The 20,165-nt window shown below is 48.3% G+C and overlaps 1 protein-coding gene across 1 annotated transcript; it reads right to left on the bottom strand.

Moving 5' to 3' along the window:
- Positions 1–294: 294 nt before the first annotated feature.
- On the bottom strand, positions 295–5,261 carry RPL11 (ribosomal protein L11). Its single transcript, XM_003891321.4, has 6 exons — positions 5,173–5,261; positions 4,257–4,407; positions 3,126–3,232; positions 1,933–2,064; positions 804–914; positions 295–373 (listed from the first exon to the last, which is right to left on the bottom strand). Exons 1-6 carry the CDS (start codon positions 5,176–5,178, stop codon positions 344–346), a joined length of 537 nt encoding a protein of 178 aa, XP_003891370.1. The 5' UTR covers positions 5,179–5,261; the 3' UTR covers positions 295–343.
- Between the last annotated feature and the right edge of the window lie 14,904 nt (positions 5,262–20,165).

The raw sequence follows: 20,165 nt of genomic DNA, 5'->3' as shown, positions 1-20,165 counted from the left end.
TGGAACACAGGAGCACTGCACTCTGCTTAATCAAGGCTCTAAATTCAAACCCCAACATCAACCAAACCCTCCCCTCCTAAATGGGGCTACTGCACCACAGCGCATCAACCAAGGTGTGGCAAGCACAGGCAACGGATGCTATGAAGCTCGGACTTGGATCTGCCAGGAAATACTAGCATCCAATCAGAGGATGACAGGGTTGTTACCAGCTACTCCCATCGAAGCTTTAAGTGGCTTGAGGTCCAAGGACTTGAATATGGCCAGGATCCTTTCACAGAACACACAACAGAATTGTACATTTCACTGAAAACTTTTTATTGGTCTTTTGGATAGAAACGGGAATTTATTTGCCAGGAAGGATGATCCCATCATACTGAAAGAGAAGAGATTTGATTTTTCAGAACAGGAGGCAACAGCAGAGATTGCAGCAATGGCTAACTTTTGAGAATTCAAATCTGACTGATACATGAACTTGGGCTCTGAATCCCATCCTTTTCTGGACTAAGTAGGAAGCTGGCTGGTTTTTACACTGTGCTGAACTGCACTATCATCTGAGAAAGGGGGCTCCTGTTAAAGCCATATTCCTCCCCTTCCAGCTACCCCCATTCATGGTGGTGGGGAGGCCTAGTTCTGGATATTCTTTTAAACCATCATCCCTGGAAGCCCCGGATTTATCAAGGTGCCCAATATTCTAATTTTAAAGAAGGTACCCAGCAAATAGTCCTATATTTTGCATCCCCAAATCCCAACTCCATTCACCAACACCACATTCCACCACTTCACTTGAGATAAATCAGCTTTACCTTCTGCTGGAACCAGCGCATGGCCTCCTCTTTGCTGATTCTGTGTTTGGCCCCAATGCAGCCTGTCCTGCGCTTCTTGTCTGCGATGCTGAAACCTGGCCTACCCAGCACCTGTCCCAGGAATAACCAACAGTCACCTAGCCAGCTCAGAGTCAAGAGCAGATGGACAAGACTCAACATTACAGACAGATCTTCAAGAGTCACTTGGCAGCCCAGTGGATTCTGGAGCAAGACCCCTGATCTCAGTGTCTGACAAAGCTGCTACCAGCATCTCACACAACACACAGCCATACTATAGGTTTGCTATGGAGGCTGGAACTTTCAGCACCTCCCCCCAACCCCAGCCTATCTTCCAGTGGTGCTGAGGATCCTCCATTCCTGCTCCCCAATCTCCAAAACATTTTTTTAAAAAAATAACATTTAAAAATCTATAGTCACACCAGCAGTGTAGAAAACATAAAACTCTGAGAAGCACAAATATATATCTATATTTTCTTCCTTCTGCTTCAGCTCAAAAGTGCTTCCCAAAGGTGTGCTGTTCTTCCAACATCCTGTTAATATCCAATTCTTACTACTTGTCTGTCTAATGAGGGTGTCACCATCTTTCAGGTTTCACGCTAGTCAGGACTTCTGATTTAGGCTATTCAGTTTTTATTGTTGGACCAAAACACGGCAGTAACACAAAAGGTCATTTCTATGTTAAAACCCCCTTCCTGATCAAACCACTGCATCACCCAAAGCTGTTTCTATAGGAAGAATCAGGGGAAGAAGAGCCTCAGTGCAGCCAACCCACAGACCAAATGTGGCACCAATACTGCCTCTCTCCAAAGTTTCAAATCACTGGCTGGAGGGAACAGTTTCCTTCATCCACCTTTAAGCCATGTGGGTGCTTTACAGATCCTCGACTGCAAGCTCTCCAACAGCAGGGATCTTGTCCATCTTGTTCAGTGCTGCACCCCTACACTTGCCACAAATGAGGCACATATTCCCAACGGGGAGGAGAACACAAAGGCAGACAATATTCAAAGCTGCAACTCAACATGTGAACACCAACATACCACATATGAAATAAAATAAAGGTTCCCCTCTCCTCACAGACCAGGAGCGGGAAAAGATGAAATATTCATACCACATAGAAGTCCAGGCCGTAGATACCAATGCTTGGGTCATACTTGATGCCCAGATCGATGTGTTCCTGGATCCCAAAACCAAAGTTTCCAGTATCTGAGAAGTTGTTTTTTCTTAACTCATACTCCCGCACCTGTGGAGAAAAATGCAGCAATAACATTCCTCGTCATCAACTCCCTCCCACCCCCAAATAACTATTAATAGCTCAGTCTGCAACATGCACCGCAGAGCAAAAACAGAAGTCAATAGGCCGGGCGCGGTGGCTCAAGCCTGTAATCCCAGCACTTTGGGAGGCCAAGACGGGCGGATCACGAGGTCAGGAGATCGAGACCATCCTGGCTAACACGGTGAAACCCCGTCTCTACTAAAAAATACAAAAAACTAGCCGGGCGAGGTGGCGGGTGCCTATACTCCCAGCAGCGCGGGAGGCTGAGGCAGGAGAATGGCGTAAACCTGGGAGGCGGAGTTTGCAGTGAGCTGAGATCCGGCCACTGCACTCCAGCCTGGGTGACAGAGCGAGACTCCGTCTCAAAAAAAAAAAAAAAAAAAAAAAAAAAAAAAAAAAAAAAAAAAAAAAACACAAAACAGAAGTCAATAAAACTTGGCTAGGAACACAATCTGACTTCCTCACTACACCCCAACTACCCAAAATGACCTCTCCCAGCTTCCAAAGAGCAGAGAAAAACCCAGAGAAAGCAGAGGAATGAAATGACTCCCAAGCATCCTTTTTTTTTGGACAAGAGTTTCACTCTGTGGCCTAGGCTGGAGTGCAGTGGCACAATCTCAGCTCACTGCAACCTCTACCTCCCGGGTTCAAGCAATTTTCATGCCTCAGCCTCCCGAGTAGCTGGGACTATAGGCGCCCGCGACCAAGTCTGGCTAATTTTTATATTTTTAGTAGAGATGGTGTTTCACCATATTGGCCAGGATGGTCTCGAACTCCTGGCCACAAATAATCTATCCTCCTTGGCCTCCCAAAGTGTTGGGATTACAGGCGTTGAGCCACTGTGCCCGGCCTCAAGCATCTCTTAAACCACCAAGAATAGTTTAACCCTGCTGATTGTAAAAAAGCCTTTTAGAAACTTAAATAATAAATGTCAAGGCACCAAAGAACAGAACATTAAATGTAACTTATCTACTTGTGTTATTAAGGGGGTGCTCATTAATATCACTCCATTAGGGGATTAGCCTCACCTTTAGACCCTTCTCCAAGATTTCTTCTGCTTTGGCCCCTCGAACTGTGCAGTGGACAGCAATCTTTTCATTTCTCCGGATGCCAAAGGACCTGACAGTGTATCTAGCTGCAGGAAGGGGGTAACAAGGAGTCAGATGCCATCACACCCCTACTACACTCACCTCCTTCCCAGAACACCATCTCCATGACTTAAAGAGGCATTAAGTATTCATCCACACTCTAAGTTGTGGTGTTCTAATTAGTGTCACCTACATCTATTAATAAGATTTCATCCACAGCAGATTTTCCCATTTCCAGACATCCAGCCATCCTTCAGCAGTTAAGAACAGTCATAATGCCAAAGTTCCAAGAAGGGCAAGTTCACAACCAGAATAAGCCAAAGAAGTCACTAGTAAAATTATCATGGTCCAAAGAAAATAAAGCATTATTGACAATAATCTAGTACTTGCTAAAACCTTATTATTATACTGTTGTCCACATTTTATACGTGAGGTTTTGAGAGGTTTATTAATTTGCACAACTGGTAATAAAAAGCAGGAGTGGAATCCAAAGACTTGCCACATTTCACCATCCTAAAGCAACGGCACATATACAACTCATTTTATCTTCCACAATTATCAAGTATTACACCCTCTTTATACAAATAAAAAAGCAGAGGTCCAGAGAGCCCAGAGTCAGACCAGCAAGTGGTGAAGCCATCACTCAAACCCAGGCAATCTGTACACAACTTTTGAGATAGGGTCAACCAGGCTGTAGTGCAGTAGCACTATCATAGGCCACTGAAGCCTCTCATGCTCCTGTACAGCCCTGTTCTTAAGGCAGCCTATATAACCCTAACTGCTAATCAGATCTAATGATCTTTACTTCGTTCCTGATATTTCCACTCTATCTCATATCCTAGATACTTGGGAAAATCTTTACTTGGGCTAGCCTTAGCTTAAGATCTGCTCATATAAAATCCAGTGTTCCAATCCCACATGCAATCTCGAAAACAAAGACACTTTTTGGTCGGCTCATGAATTTGACGCTTTAAGTGATGCCGACTGTCACTTTCTAAACAGACTCGACAGCAGGTAAATTAAACAAACAGGCGACCCAAGTGGGTAGCCCTGTCATTTGTCACTACTCACCTTTGGAAAACACAGGGGTCTGCCCTGTGAGCTGCTCCAAAACCTTGGCAGCTCGGGTCAGTCTGTCTCCACTCTCCCCAACACAGATGTTGAGACAGAGCTTGCGGATGCGAAGTTCCCGCATGGGGTTCTCCTTCTCACCTTGATCCTGCTGCAATGGGGAAGAGCAGCAGTCAATACACTCACAGCTGAGAGCCCTGAGTTTTTAATACTTTCTATCTGCACAGCATTTTTATTTCTGCTCATCCCAAATCGTAACGAAGAAGGTATCACCGTGTTTGGGAGGCATCAAGGAACGAAGTCAGCTCGGGACCTATTCTTCCTCCACGAACGGAACAGATGAAGAGAAAACTCAGGACAGGTATTGAGTGTTAAAGGTTACGGACACTGAGATCGAACCCTAAGAGGCTCAGGATAACAAAGAGCGCCCCCACTGTAAGGGAAACTAAGGGGAGTAAGCGACGGAATAGAACTTAACTGCTGAGTTAACAGGAAACACGTGGTTATGCGACGTTCAGCATCCCACTCGGAAGCTGTCTAAAGGCTGGCACCTTCCCTAAGCCGAGCACCCGGCTAAGGTTTCCTAGCACTCAGCAAGTCTCAAGTCCCCGGAACCAGGAAAGGCGCGGACCCTTGCCTCAGAACCCTCCATTCACCCCATCTGCCCTAGCTGCAGCCTCCTGACAGTGCTTCTGAGCTCTCCCGGCAACTGCCCGGAGCCGCTCTTAAAATGATGGCAGGGAAAGTGACAGAATTCAATCCTGCGTCCTTGGCTCGAACGGCTCTGCCAGTTTTGGGCCGGCAAGCATTGAGGGGTCCATACTCCTCGGGCTGCAGGCGAGGTAGCCCCCGCAAACTCGGCCTGCCATGGATGGCGACGGATAAAGAAAAGCAAATCCAGGTCCCAGCTACTCACCGCCATGATGGAGTGCAGGAAAAGAAAACGGAGCTTCCGGCCCAGGGCCTTATGGGCCAGGAGGCGGGCTTTTTTCCCAGGCTAACCACAGAGATCAAGAAGAGGAAGAGAGGCGCATTTGGCTGCGCAGTGCAGCGTCGGCTTCCCCCTTGTGGGTAGGGCTAGCAACTGCAAGCAACGCTGGCTGAAGACCGGGATTTGGGTTTTCCAAAAATAGTTTTTGAAAGCTCCTAGAATCAGCACGACCTTGAGTTTCCGGACCTTGAAGACGTTCTCTCCTCCCAGTGTCAGGTGCTGGTGGTGCTTGTGTGATGAGACCGCCAAAACTACATTAAATCAATCATGCAAATTATGACGCAAATTTATTCTGTAGCTAGGATTATAGGCGCGCACCACCATATCTGTCTAATTTTTTTGTACTTTTAGTAGAGATGGGGTTTCACCATGTTGGTCGGGCTGGTCTCGAACTCCTGACCTCAAATGATCCACCTGCCTTGGCCTCCTAAAGTGCTGGGATTACAGGAGTGAGCCACCACGCCGGGCACAAATAGAATTTATACAAACGGAATGGTGTGGTAGCTCAAGAGTCCCGAGCTTAAAGACAGGCAGATGTGGTCCTGTCTCGATCAGTTAGTAGCTATGTGACCTTGGGCAAGTTACTACAGGGTGAGTATTCCTAACCTGAAAAGCCTGGGACCAGATGGTTTTTGGATTTGGGATTTTTCCAGATTTTGGAATATTTGCATAAACATAATGAGATATCTTGGAGATGGGACCCAAGTCTGAACATGAAATTAACTTATGTTCCATATACACCTTATACACATAGTGTGAAGGTAATTTTATACAATATTTTAAGTAAGTTTGTTCATGAAACAAAGTTTGTATACATTGAACCATCAGAAACCAAAGGTGTCACTATCTCAGCCACCCTTGTGGACAGTCTCTGGTTGGTTGGCCTAACCATTGTTCCAGACTATAAATGTATATGCTACTGATAAGCAATACTTTCTTATGCTTATTCACATATGAGTACTTCACAGCAAAATATATGCTATGCCATTAATACCGTGAAAAAGTAATGTGTTCAGGGCAACTAAGCAGCAGAGGAGCATCACCGGAAAACCTGGATCAGCTGTGAAGCAACAGCGACCACCGGCCCCCGCCCCACCCGCCACCAGGCCAGCCGCTGTGGCTCACACCTGTAATCCCAGCGCTTTGGGAAGCCGGGGCGGGTGGATCACTTAAGGTCAGGAGTTCAAGACCAGCCTGGCCAACAGGGTGAAACCCCGTTTCTACTGAAAATACAAAAATTAACCGGGCCGGCCGGGCGCGGTGGCTCAAGCCTGTAATCCCAGCACTTTGGGAGGCCGAGACGGGTGGATCACGAGGTCAGGAGATCAAGACCATCCTGGCGAACACGGTGAAACCCCGTCTCTACTAAAAAATACAAAAAAAAACCTAGCCGGGCGAGATGGCGGGCGCCTGTAGTCCCAGCTACTCGGGAGGCTGAGGCAGGAGAATGGCGTGAACCCGGGAGGCGGAGCTTGCAGTGAGCTGAGATCTGGCCACTGCACTCCAGCCTGGGCGGCAGAGCGAGACTCCGTCTCAAAAAAAAAAAAAAAAAAAAAAAAAATTAACCAGGCCTGGTGGTGCATGCCTGTAATCCCAGCTACGGGAGGCTGAGGCAGGAGAATCGCTTGAACCTGGGAGAGGAAGCTTGCAGTGGGCCAAGATCACCCCACTGCACTCCAGCCTGGGTGACAGAGCGATACCCTGTCTTAAAACAAATAAACAAACAAAAAACAGCTACCACAAATGGCAGGCTTTCAGTTTCCACCTATGATGCAGTGTTTTGATTAAAAGATTACTGGACACTGTAATTTTTTTTAAGGTGAGAAGAAGCATCAGAAGCAGTTATGGGAGCAGGAAGTGGGTCCCCTAGGGAAAAGGAGGCGTTCTCCTGGATGGCTTTTTAAAATGTTTCCTCCAGAGTCATCTGCGTTTCTTTTCTTTCTTTTTTATTTTATTTTTTATTTTTTGAGGCACGGTCTTGTTCTGTTGTCCAGGCTGGAGTGCAGTGGTGTGATGTTGGCTCATGGCAGCCACGACCTCCTGGGCTCACATGATCCTCCCACCTCAGCCTCCCACGTAGCTGGAACCACAGGTGCACACCAACATGCCCGGCTAATTTTTAAAATTTTTTGAAGAGATGGGGTCTTGCCGTGTTGCCTGGCCCACAAATCTTTAAAGATGTAACATCATGTTTCGTCTTAAATTTCTGCAACCAGCCAGGTGCAGTGGCTCATACCTGTAATCCCAACAGTTTGGGAGGCCAATATGAGAGGGTGCTTGAGCCTAGGAGTTTACGACCAGCCTGGGCAAGATGGCAAGACCCTGTCTCTACAAAAAACTTATTAGCCTGGCATAATGGTGTATGTGTGTGTGTTCCCAGCTACTTGGGAGGCTGAGGTGGGAGGATCGCTTGAGCCTAGGAGGCTGAGTCTGCAGTCAACCATATTTATGTCACTGCGCTCCAGCCTGGGTGACAGAGTGAGACCCTGTCCTCACACCCCCAAAAATTCTGCGACCAGCCTGTTGAATATTCAGTTTCCTTAAATTTTCTGTTCATTGTGATGGATCTTGCTTGTTTCACCTTCAGTATACCATTAAGTGGCAGATGCTGGATGGATCCCTCAGTACAATGCTGATGGATCTACTCTTTCTTTTTTCTTTTTTTTGAAATGGAGTCTTGTTCTGTTGCCTAGGCTGGAGTGCAGTGGCGTGATCTCAAGTCACTGCAACCTCCACCTCCCAGGTTCAAGAAATTCTCCTGCCTCAGCCTCCTGAGTAGCTGGGATTACAGGCACCTGCTACCATGCCCGGCTAATTTTTGTAGTTTTAGTAGAGATGGGGTTTCACCACATTGGCCAGGCTGATCTTGAACACCTGACCTCAAGTGAGCCACCTACCTCAGCCTCCCAAAGTGCTGGGACTATAGGTGTGAGCCATTGTGCTCAGCCAGATGGATCTGCTCTTTCAATACACAATCAAGATCTTCATTTTTTTGCTTTCTGCATTGTTTTTCTCTTTCTCATTAACTTCTGCTCATCATTTTCAGCATATAGAATTTCACCAGTTTATCCTTCTGTTTCTTTTCTTTTTTTGAGAAAAAGTCTCACTCTTGTTGCCCAGGCTGGAGTGCAGTGGTGCAATCTTGGCTCACTGCAACCTCTGCCTCCCAGGTTCAAGCAATTCTCTTGCCTCAGCCTCCTTAGTAGCTGGGATTACAGTCGCCTGCCACCACACCCGGCTAATTTTTTTGTACTTTTTTTTTTTGAGACAGAGTCTCCTCACTGAGCTGGAGTGCAGTGGCACAATCTCGACTCACTGCGGCCTCTGCCTCCTGGGTTCAAGAGATTCTCCTGCCTCAGCCTCCAAGTAGCTGGGACTACAGTGATGCCTGCACGCCAGGGCTTCAGGTTTTGCACTTTTAGTAGAGACAGGGTTTCACCATGTTGGCCAGGCTGGTCTCGAACTCCTGATCTCAGGTGATCCGCCCACCTCTGCCTCCCAAAGTGCTGGGATTACAGGCGTGAGCCTCTGCGCCCAGCCATCCTTCTGTTTCTTTAGGTCATCTATGTTGTTTATGCCAACACCATACTCTTCTGTAGGATATTTCACACCTACATTTCTGTCCTGTTTTTCCAGCAACTTGACTTTCTGTGTTGTAAACATAACTGCTTCCTCTTTTTCTTTTTTCTTTTTTTCTGAGATGGAGTCTTGCTCTGTTGCCCAGGCTGGAGTGCAGTGGTGCCATATAGGCTCACTGCAACCTCCGTCTCCCAGGTTCAAGTGATTCTCCTGCCTCAGCCTCCCAAGTAGCTGATTACAGGCGCCTGCCACTACACCCAACTAATTTTTGTATTTTTGGTAGAGACAGGGTTTCACCATGTTGGCCAGGCTGGTCTCGAACTCCTGACCTCAAGTGATCCACCCGCCTCGGCCTCCCAAAGTGTTGAGATTGCAGACGTGAGCCACCTTGCCTGTCCTGCTTCCTCTCTTCCTTATCACTGTTACTCATAGGCATATCTGCAGGCCTTTGTTTACACTTTCAACAATATATTTACACCACAGAACAGAAAATAATAATGAAAAAACCACAGTGAGTGATGTGCATAGACCTCTGCCCTATTTAAGGTATGCATGGAACCTGCAGTTGGCATGTCTGGCCTGCACATGTGCCATCATGTTACCTCTTTTTTGTGTGTGTTTTTGAGATGGAATATTTTTCTGTCGCCCAGGCTAAAGTGCAGTGGTGCGATCTCGGCTCACTGCCGCCTCCGCCTCCCAGGTTCAACCGATTCTCTTGCCTCACCCTCCAAAGTAGCTAGGATTACAGGCGCACGCCACCACACACGGCTAATTTTGTATTTTTAGTGGAAACAGGGTTGCACCATGTTGGCCAGGCTGGTCTCGAACTCCTGACCTCAGGTGATCCATCTGCCTCAGCCTCCCAAAGTGCTGGGATTACAGGCGTGAGCCACCATGCTCAGCCTTGTGTTACCTCTTGTGGACATGTTTCGTGGGAGAATCTGAGCCGGAGTGGAAAAGAGATATCACAGCTGACGGAGGCTGGGAGCATCTTTTTTCCCTCAGGAATGCTGAATAAACTGTGTGCTGTGTACCTGCATTTTGACTGCCACCTGTCACAGGAGGACAAGTGTGAAATTTTCCACTGTGGCTTCATGTCAGTGCTCAAAGTGTTTCAGAGTTTAGAGCATTCCAGATTTGGGGTTTTCAGATTATGGATGCTCAGTCTGTAATTAGAATCCTATCAGCCTCAGTTTTCCTCATCTGTAAAATGGGTACCTGTATCTCATAAGGTTGTTGTAAAAATTAAGATAATTATGTAAAGCACGTGATAAGGCTGAAATAAATTGTGACTCTTGTTATTAATATAAAGCTGGTATATCCAAGCAACACCCTCCTCTAAAAAGTGTTAGACATGGTATTGTAATCAAGAGAAGGTCATCCTGCAGGCATAAAGATGGCTCTGATACACAAGGACTTCAACCCCAGACAGCAAGAGGGCCCCCTGGCTCGCACTGAATCCTCAGCATAGGAGACCAGGACCCACGTTCCAGGCTACAGCTAGCTTTGAGTCAGCCAGTTCCTTTAATAGGAATGAATTGATGGAAAGAGGAGAACACAGCAGGTTTTGGTAGGGAAGGAACCAAGCCTCTTCCTTCTGCTGCCACAATTCCCTTCTCTCATCCCCATAAGCCATAGGCGAGATAGAAGCCCCAGCCTCCCCTGATTTCACCCAGAGGGACCAGAGGGCACTTCTGGGAAACTGGATTGATGGAGGAGGGTGAATGGAAAAGGCCCCTCCTTTGAACCTCCACCCTCAAGTACCCACTGGCCAACTCAGAGCTGGAGTTTTAGCCAGACTCCCAGGAGGGGCTACTTTGAAACTTGGAATAAAGAAACCACTGAATGGGCCAGGTGCGGTGGCTCATGCCTGTAATCCCAGCATTTTGGGAGGCCGAGGTGGGTGGATCACTTGAGGTCAGGAGTTCGAGACCAGCCTGGCCAACATGGTGAAACCCTATCTCTACTAAAAATACAAAAAATTAGCCAGGTGTGGTGGCGGGCACCTGTAGTCCCAGCTACTCGGGAGGCTGAGGCAGGAGAATTGCTTGAACCGGGAGGTAGAAGTTGCAGTGAGCCGAGATTGTGCCATTGCGCTCCAACCTGGGCAACAAGAGCAAAACTCTGCCAAAAAAAAAAAAAAGAAGAAGAAGAAAAGAAAAAAAAAGAAAAAAAAAAAGAAAAAAGAAAAGAAAAGAAACAACTGCATGTAACACATGGTCCTGGATTTTCTTTTGCTATAAAGCATGTTATTGGGACAATTGGCGAAATCTGAATAAGATCTGTAGATTTCAGAAATGTATCATGTTGATGCCCTCATGCTGATTACTGGATCTTGGTTATGTAAGAAAATGTTCATGTGTTTAAATAAAAGCACATTCAGTATTTGGAGTAGACCCGCATCATATCTGCAGCTTACTCTCAAGTGGCTCAGAATGAAACAAATTTAGAGAGGAAATAATAAAGCCAATGTAGCATGTAGAGGCTAAGGGAACTTCATCTTGGATTTTGGATTTTGGATTTTAATCTGCCATATTGACTTCTGATTTTTTTTTTTTTTTTTAGAAACAGGTCTTGCTATGTTGTCCAGGTTGGTCTTGAACTCCTGGACATCTTGGCCTCCCAAAGTGCTAGGATTCCAGGCATGAACCACTGTTCCTGACTTCTAATTAACCCCAGTTCCAGGAATGTCTCTATGATTTCTACTTTATCTACTATTAAGAGCTGTAAATCCTGCCCTTTAGGTCAAAACAACCTTGATGTTAGCATTGTAAACACTTTATATAAATCCTCTTCTTAAGCAAATTATAGGCTATGTCATACATAGCGTTTTTGCCTTTCCGAGGGTTGACCTCAATTGTCCTACACATTTCTTCTGAAGCACATATACTCTTTCCCTATGGTATACGAGCCCTGGGTCTTGGGGTAATAGTACAGGGACCCACTGTCTCATGGCTGCCTGAGACATGACTTCTCTTCTAAGTGTCTTATATGTTTCTTTCTGAGAAACTAGATTTGTCATCCTCTTTCTTCAGCCCATCAGCTCCCTTGGCCTTTGGGGGTAGGTTTGTATATACCTTCTCACTGCAGAACATGGTAATGTTAAGTTTTAGGGACTCTGCTGGACATGGTGGCACACATCTAAAATCCCAGCCATGCAAGAGGCTAAGGCAGGAGGATCTTTTGAGTCCAGGAGTTTGAGACTGCAATGAACTATGATCCAACCACTGCACCCCAGCTTGAGTGACGGAGCCAGACCATACCCGCCCCCCCCCCCCCAATCAACCAATCAATAAAAGATATGGGGAATCTGGGTGAAGGATATATGGGACTTCTTGCAACTTCTATGTAACTTAAAGGGAAACAGGTACCTGGGAAGATATAAAATTGAACTCATTCTCAAAAGCTCAATCCCCACCCCACCTCCACCTTTTCTTCAAACAAACTTCCCAGAATAACTCTTAATTGGCTCTAGTGCCCACACTGTGATAATGAGAGTGGATGATTAATAGCTAATTTACTGTCCCCACCAGGCACCAGCTCATTCAACCTTCAACATCCCTGTGGAGGCAGATACTATTGCTTTCTCATTTTACAGATGAGCAGACAAACACATAGAAGTTCAGTAACTTTTTTTTTTTTTTTTTTTTTTTTTTTTGAGAAGGAGGATTTTCCCTCTGTCACCCAGGCTGTAGTGGAGTGGCGTGATCTTGGCTCACTGTAACCTCCACCTCCCAGGTTCAAGCAATTCTCCTGCCTCAGCCTCCCGAGTAGCTGGGATTACAGGTGCCCGCCACCAAGCCTGGGTAATTTTTGTATTTTTGGTAGAGACAGGGTTTCGCTGTGTTGGCCAGGCTGGTCTCAGACTCCTGGCCTCAGGTGATCCACCTGCCTTCGCCTCCCAAAGTGCTAGGATTACAGGCATGAGCCACCATGTACAGCCGTGTCCAGCTTTTTTTTTTTTTTTTTTGACAGAGTCTTGCTCTGTCACCCACGTTGAAGTGCAGTGGCATGATCTCAGCTCACTGCAACTCCACCTCCCAGGTTCAAGCAATGCTTGTGCTTCAGCCTCCTGAGTAGCTGGGACTACAGGCACGAGCCACCATGCCCAGCTAATTTTTGTATTTTAGTAGAGATGGTGTTTCGCCATGTTGGCTAGGATGGTCTCAAACTCCTGACTTCAAGTGATCTGCCCTCCTCAGCCTCCCGAAGTGCTGGGATTATAGGCATAAGCCACTGCGCTGGCCCTTTTTTTTTTTTTTGAGACAGGGTCTCACTCAGTTGCCCAGGCTGGAGTGCAGAGGCACGATCTCAGCTCACTACAGCCTTGACCTCCTGGGCTCAAGTGATCGTACCACCTCAGCCTCTCAGGTAGCTGGGACCACAGGTATGCACCACCACACCTGGCTAATTTTTTTGTATTTTTTGTAGAGATAGGTCTCGCTGTACTGCCCAGGCTAGTCTCGAACTGCTGAGCTCAAGTGATCCACCCACCTCGGCCTCCCAAAGTGCTGGGATTATAGGTATGCACCATCACGCCAGGTCTAGGAACTTTTAAGACAGTAATGAAGTCAGGCAGTCTAACACCAGCGGCCCATCCTATTTTAGAAGCGAATAGACTAAGCTAGGGCCCAGACCTTCCCCTCAGTTTCCCTTCCATGCATTTTCTTCTTTACAACCTCAGCTGTCTGGCTCTTGCATCTGGACTCCCAGTACCCCACCTGCCTCCTCATTGCTTGAGACAGAGGTCAGTAGAGGCAGAGGCGAAAACACTTGCTTTGCTTTATCCAATGCCTCAAACTCATCAGCAGAAAGAAAACCATATTAGCAGGGTCAGGATTAAGATAGTTCAGACAGCCAGGCGTGGTGGTTTACGCCTGTAATCCCAGCACTTTGGAAGGCCAAGATGGGCGGATGAGGTCAGGAGTTCAAGACCAGCCTGGCCAACAGGGTGAAACCCCTTCTCTATGAAAAATACTAAAATTACCCAGGCGCGGTGGTGGGAGCCTGTAATGCCAGCTACTGAGGGGGCTGAGGCAGGAGAATTGCTTGAACCTGGGAAGTGGAGGTTGCAGTGAGCTGAGATCTCATCACTGCACTCCCGCCTGGGAGAAGAGCAAGACTCTCTCTCAAAAAAGAAAAGACAGTTCAGGCAAGAGAACAAGTCCAAGGCTTCTCCTTGAGCCACTCTTCCCCGGGTGAGGCTCTACCACTCACTTCCTGGCTGCCTTGCTGGCTGCCCTGGTGACCCTGCTGCCAGTAGCTGCTTTTTTCTCCAATCTTGATGGTCCCAACAGCCACTGTCTGCTTCACGTCACACACAGAGAAGTGACCTAGGACAGAGGACATGGAGAAATAGGGGGAATACTTTTCAGAGCAGTAGCTATGGGACACTTGCAAAGAGGTCAAGTAAGCCAAGAACGTGATAATTTGAGTTATATATATGAGCTCATGTTCATTCTCCCAGCAATTCACAGTACATTTCTTGTACCCAAATTACAGGTGAGAAAAGTGAGGCAGAGAAGTTGGCTGCAATGGTTAAAAACCTAGAAGTTGGCCAGGAGTAGTGGCTCACGCTTATAATCCCAGCACTGTGGGAGGCTGAGGCGGGTGGGTCACCTGAAGTCAAGAGTTTGAGACCAGCCTAGCCAACACGGTGAAACCCTGCTTCTATTAAAAAAAAAAAAGAAATTAGCCGGGCGTGGTGATTGGCACCTGTAATCCCAGCTACTCGGGAGGCTGAGGCAGGAGAATTGCTTGAACCCGGGAGGCAGAGGTTGCAGTGAGCTGAGATTGCACCGTTGCATTCCAACCTGGGTGACAGAGCAAGACTCTGTCTCAAAAATGAAAACAAAAATAAACTAGAAGTCTCACACCAGTCCTTATATTCTTAGCTGCCCAACTCTCCTGCTGCCATCAGCAATGATCACAGGGAAAGCTTTCCTTTTGGTGCACTGTCATCCTACCAAAGGAACGCTCCCAGCCTCCAAGCAACCAGCAATTCCCCCATGTCCATCACAACCCATGCGGTGGTTCTCACAGTCAACTGTCAACCTGGGGTTCGCTTCACCTGAGGTTTTTTGTTTGTTTGTTTTTTGTTTTTTTGGGGATGGAGTTTCACTCTTGTTGCCCAGGCTGGAGTGCAATGGCGCGATCTCAGCTCACTGCAACCTCCACCTCCTGGGTTCAAGCGATTGATTCTCCTGCCTCAGCATCCCCAGTAGCTGGGATTACAGGCGCCTGCCACCATGTCTGGCTAATTTTTGTATTTTTAGTAGAGACAGGGTTTCGTCATGTTGGCCAGGCTGGTCTTGAACTCCTGACTTCAGGTGATCCACCCACCTTAGCCTCCCAAAGTGCTGGGATTACAGGCGTGAGCCACCGCGCCCAGCTCCTGAGGGTTCTTGAAGGCATCCCTGACTTCATGTTGCAGAAGAAAAGGCTTCGGTTCCTGGCTTTGTGTCTCATAATATTTTTGGTATGGGTAGGAAGACCTAACCCAACATTGCAAGATTTATGTTGGCAGCCTCTTTAGCCCAGCTCTAAAAGGGTGAATGTAGATTCACCCTTTTCTTCATTAACTGGGAGACCTGAAGGGCTTGTTCTTCTTGCTCAGGCACAAATGTCTAACATGTAGCACAGAACCTGGCACAGAAGCACTAGCATGAAACAGCCTACTCCCTAGATATTTGAGTTCAGAATGTAGTTCAAGCCCAGCCATGCAAAGGATACCTGGGGAGTCTAAGAAACAGACTCCTAGGCTGCAGCCTTAACCAGGTAACTCTATCAGGGTGTGAGCTTCTGGGTTTAAAAGGCTTCATCAGTGGTTATGGTAATCCAGCAGGTTCGAAAGCCACCGTCCTAGACAGCAGGAAGGGAAAAACATCCTTACCCATCTCTGCTCTACTCAGCTTCTCTGGAACAGTGTTTCTCAAACACTGATGTGAAGCCCATTTACCTGGGGGATCTTGTTAAAATGCAGATTTGAATTCAGCAGGTCTAGATGGAGAGTGAGATTCTTTTTTTTTTTTTGAGACGGAGACTCGCTCTGTCGCCTGGGCTGGAGTGCAGTAGCCGGATCTCAGCTCACTGCAAACTCCGCTTCCCGGGTTTACGCTGCCTCAGCCTCCGGAGCAGCTGGGACTACAGGCGCCCACCTATTTTTTTGTATTTTTTTAGTAGAGACGGGGTTTCACCGTGTTAGCCAGGATGGTCTCGATCTCCTGACCTCGGGATCTGCCCATCTCGGCCTCCCAAAGTGCTGGGATTACAGGCTTGAGCCACTGCGCCCGGCCGAGAGTGAGATTCTTCTGTTTATCTTTCTTTTTCTTTTTTCTTTCTGAGGCAGGGTCTTGCTCTGTCTCCAAGATTGGAGTTCAGTGGCGTGATCATAGCTCACTGAAGCCTCAAACTCCTGTGCCCAAGCCATTCCCCCCACCTCAGCATCCCCAAACACCACCAGGCCCGGCCATTTTTAAAAATGTTTTATAGAGATGGGGATCTCACTATGTTGCTCAGGCTGGCCTCAAACTCCTGGCCTCAAGCAATCCTCCTTCCTCAGCCTCCCAAAGCACTAGGATTACAGGTGTGAGCCACTGCACGCAGCCAGATTCTGCACTTTTTTTTTTTGAGATCAGGCCTGTAATCTCAGCACTTTGGGAGGCCGAGGCAAGTGGATCACCCTAGGTCAGCAGTTCAAGACCAGTCTGACCGACATGGCACAAAACCCATCTCTACTAAAAAAAAAATTAGCAGAGCATGCATTAATGTACCTGTAATCCCAGCTACTCAGGAGGCTGAGGCAGGAGAACTGCCACTTAAGCTTGGGGATAGAGGTTGCAGTGAGCTGAGATCATGCCCTACACCTCAGAAAAAAAGAAAATATACCAGGATCTCTTAGTTGTGGCGGAAGATCAGGGCCAATATTTGAGCCTAGCTCCTGACAGACTAAGTGGTTTGTACCACATTAGAGCTGCCTCTAGGACTGGGGAAACTAAAATGCCAGCTCCCCAGGGCCAGGGCTTTGAATGCTTTCATTCACCAGTGGCCCCTAAGAACAGTGCCTGGCATGGTAGGTGCTCAATCCACTTGCTCAAAAACAAAATAAATGAATGCATAGATGAACATGACATGGTCTGTAGTCTATTACCATATCATAACTGCTAGTTCAAGAGTCCCGACCTACAGCGCTAGTAGAACCAGGAGGGAAGAGATGCTTCCTGCCAGGGGCTCAGGGCAGCCTTCAGAAAGAGTGACCGATAAGGTTGGGCCTTGGAGGGATGAGATGCACTAGGTGGGGATAGGAGAGGTCATTCTTGGCAGAGGAGCATGTGGTAACAACCTGGAGGTGTGGAGAAAAGATGGGTCTCCTGAGGCCTCCCGCAACTGGTAGGTGGGAATCAAGGTTGAGGCCCGAAGGGCACAAACTCAAAGCCCATGCTTGTAACCACTAACTACCTGGAGCCTTCCCATGCAGCAGATAGTGAGGGCTGACCCTGGGGCATTTCGGAGGAAGAACTGACAGAAGTGGGTGACAGAATGGATGACAGGGGAAGAGTGAAAGGGGGGCCAGGCTTCAGGTCACCAGTAAGTCACTCAATGAACAAGTAGTGAGCATCCGCGCTGTGCCATGCCCTGGCTGGGAGTTAAAGTCAGCATTGAGTGGGACCCGCCCCGCCACCAGGGAACTCTCACGTGTGATGGGGAGGGTCAGCATGTGCACATGACCAGGCCCGAGGGAAGGAGGGAGGCAGAGGTGAGAGGTTGTCTCCTGGCACAAATAATTACATGGTATTTATTCTGTCTCCTCCTCCTCCGCCAGGTACACAGCCTTCTTATTTGGCATCCGAGACACCACAGCAACAGATGGGGCATCTTGTCTTGCATGGCTGTGGGAGATCTGACTGGCCAAGGCAGAGACCCTGTAGCCCAAGGGGTAGGGACACTAGCCCTAGGATTCTGTCCCCACTCCCTGTGAGTCACTTAAATCCGTTTGTTGGGTCAGACAGCCAGCAGCATTCCCTCTCCCTCTTCTTTTTTTGAGACGGAGTCTCGCTCTGTCGCCCAGGCTGGAGTGCAGTGGCACGATCACCGGCTCACTGCAAGCTCCGCCTCCCGGGTTCCGCCATTCTCCTGCCTCAGCCTCCTAAGTAGCTGGAACTACAGAGCCTGCCACCACACCGGCTAAATTTTGTATTTTTTAGTGAGAGGCGGGCTTTCACCGTGTTAGTCAGGATGGTCTCGATCTCCTGACCTCATGATCCGCCTGCCCCGGCCTCCCAAAGTGCTGAGATTACAGGCATGAGCCACCGAGCCCGGCCCAGACTCTGCATTTCTAACTCCCAGGGCATGACTGTGAAGTGGGTCCATGAACGCTTTGAGTAGCAAGCCTTCAGAGTCACCCCCATCTTACTGTGTGACACTGGGAAAGCCCCTTTCTCTCTGTGGGCTCTTCTAACCTGGCTCTCAGATCCTTGCGACTAGGTTCCACTGCCTGCCTCAGGTGGCCAACTGGCTTCCTGGACCCAGAAGAAGGAAGGGGCAGCCCCGGTGGCCAGGTGCGGTTGGGCCTTACTGAGGGGCAGGTTGTCTCAGAAGCTTTCCACACACATGAGCTTGCCCAGGATCATCTGGGCGATGGCCAAGTTCCCAGACTTCAAAGCTCTGGGGTTATCTTCCACTTTCTTTTGCCCAAGTGCTGGTTGCAAACTTGCAGCTCTGCAAACTTTGCAGGCAATGTGGGCTGTGTGGCGGTACAAAACTGGTGAGTAGCCAGCTGTGATGCAGCCAAAGTAGTTGAGAATGATCACCTGGAGGCCAGGGTGGGATGGGGAGGGGAGAAAGGGGGGCATCAGCTAAGCCCCATCCAAAGGGGGTGACCCTGACCAACTAAGAGGTCAGGCGCCTTGGGCACATTTTATTTTTTAATTTTTTGAGATGGAGTCTCACTCTGTTGCCGAAGCTGGAGTGCAGTGGCAGGATCTCTGCTCAGTGCAACCTCCGCCTCCCAGGTTCAAGCGATCCTCCTGCCTCAGCCACCCTAGTAGCTGGGATTACAGGCACATGCCACCATGCCCAGCTAATTTTTATATTTTTAGTAGAGACGAGGTTTCGCCATGTCTGGCCTAGCCAACATGTGCCCAGCCCCAGAATCTGTATTTTTGAAACACTTTCCCAGGTGATTGTAAACCACCTGGTTTAAGAAATATTGGTTTTCGGCCAGGCATGGTGGCTCATGCCTGTAATCCTAGCACTTTGGGAGGCCGAGGCGAGGTGGATCGCGAGGTCAGGAGTTCCAAGACCAGCTTGGCTGACAGGTGAAGAGCTACATCTCTACTAACAATACAAAATTGGCGCTGGCGTCGGCCTTGCGATGCCTGTAGTCCCATTTTCCGAGCTGAGGCAGGGAGAATCACTGAGCACCTGGGAGAGGAAGGTTACAGTGAGCTGAGATCCTGCTACCCAGTCGGCTGAAGTCAACTCCTCAAAAAAAAAAAAAAAAAAAAAAAAAAAAGAAATACTGCTTTTCATGATGGTATTGTGGAAACTAATAGATTCATTGAAGTACATTGGTTTGTTCAAGAGTGCACGCAAATAGGAGGCAGAGTTCTAACCCAGGCAGTCTGGCTCCACACCTCCCGCAGTCAAGGGAAGCCTAATACAGAGCCCATGCCCTTGCGACCACTCTGAGTGAACCAGCAGCCCTAGGAGCAGCGGGACATGCCCCTCCATGGGCGTCTCATCTGGGAGACGAAGCTCACCACCTCTGAGGGCAGGTCATTCTTGCTGTCCTGCCATGTCACCTCGCCTGATGTCCTTTACTGATACGTTCTTCACATGGAAGCCCACCTAGTCACCAGGCAGGGCCTTGGTGCATCTCCACGGACTTGACTTCCATGGTGATGTTGCATGGGGCGAAGTTCACCACTATGCCTGTTTCCACCTGCCCCGCAAGCACAGTGCCAATACCTGGAGGGACAGAGCACTCAGGGCCATCAGCAACCAGACCCCAGTAGGCCCCCAACCCCAAGCACTTCCACAAGGCATGAACTTACCCCTAGTCTTGTACCCGCCTTTCGGGGCGCTTCGCGAGGGCAATGCAATGAGTGGTGGCGGTGTGGTGAGTCCAGTGCTTTTAGCAGTGTCACGCCTGCCACATTCCTTTCCTTCCTGGTGACTTTACAGTCTTCAAACGAGGGCATCTGCAAAAGCCAGCAAATGTGCAGCTCATTCAGCCCAGTGAGGGCGTCGGTCTGATCCAGGACCCAGCCTGCAATTAACATGAACCTCAAGGGATGCATCCTCAACCTTGGTTTCCCCATCTGTGAAACAGAGATCTC

This window comes from Papio anubis, chromosome 1 (assembly GCF_008728515.1).
Source record: "Papio anubis isolate 15944 chromosome 1, Panubis1.0, whole genome shotgun sequence".
Taxonomy (NCBI): domain Eukaryota; kingdom Metazoa; phylum Chordata; class Mammalia; order Primates; family Cercopithecidae; genus Papio; species Papio anubis.
Note: the sequence above shows the minus strand (reverse complement) of the source record. Positions and strands in the feature narration are given on the sequence as shown.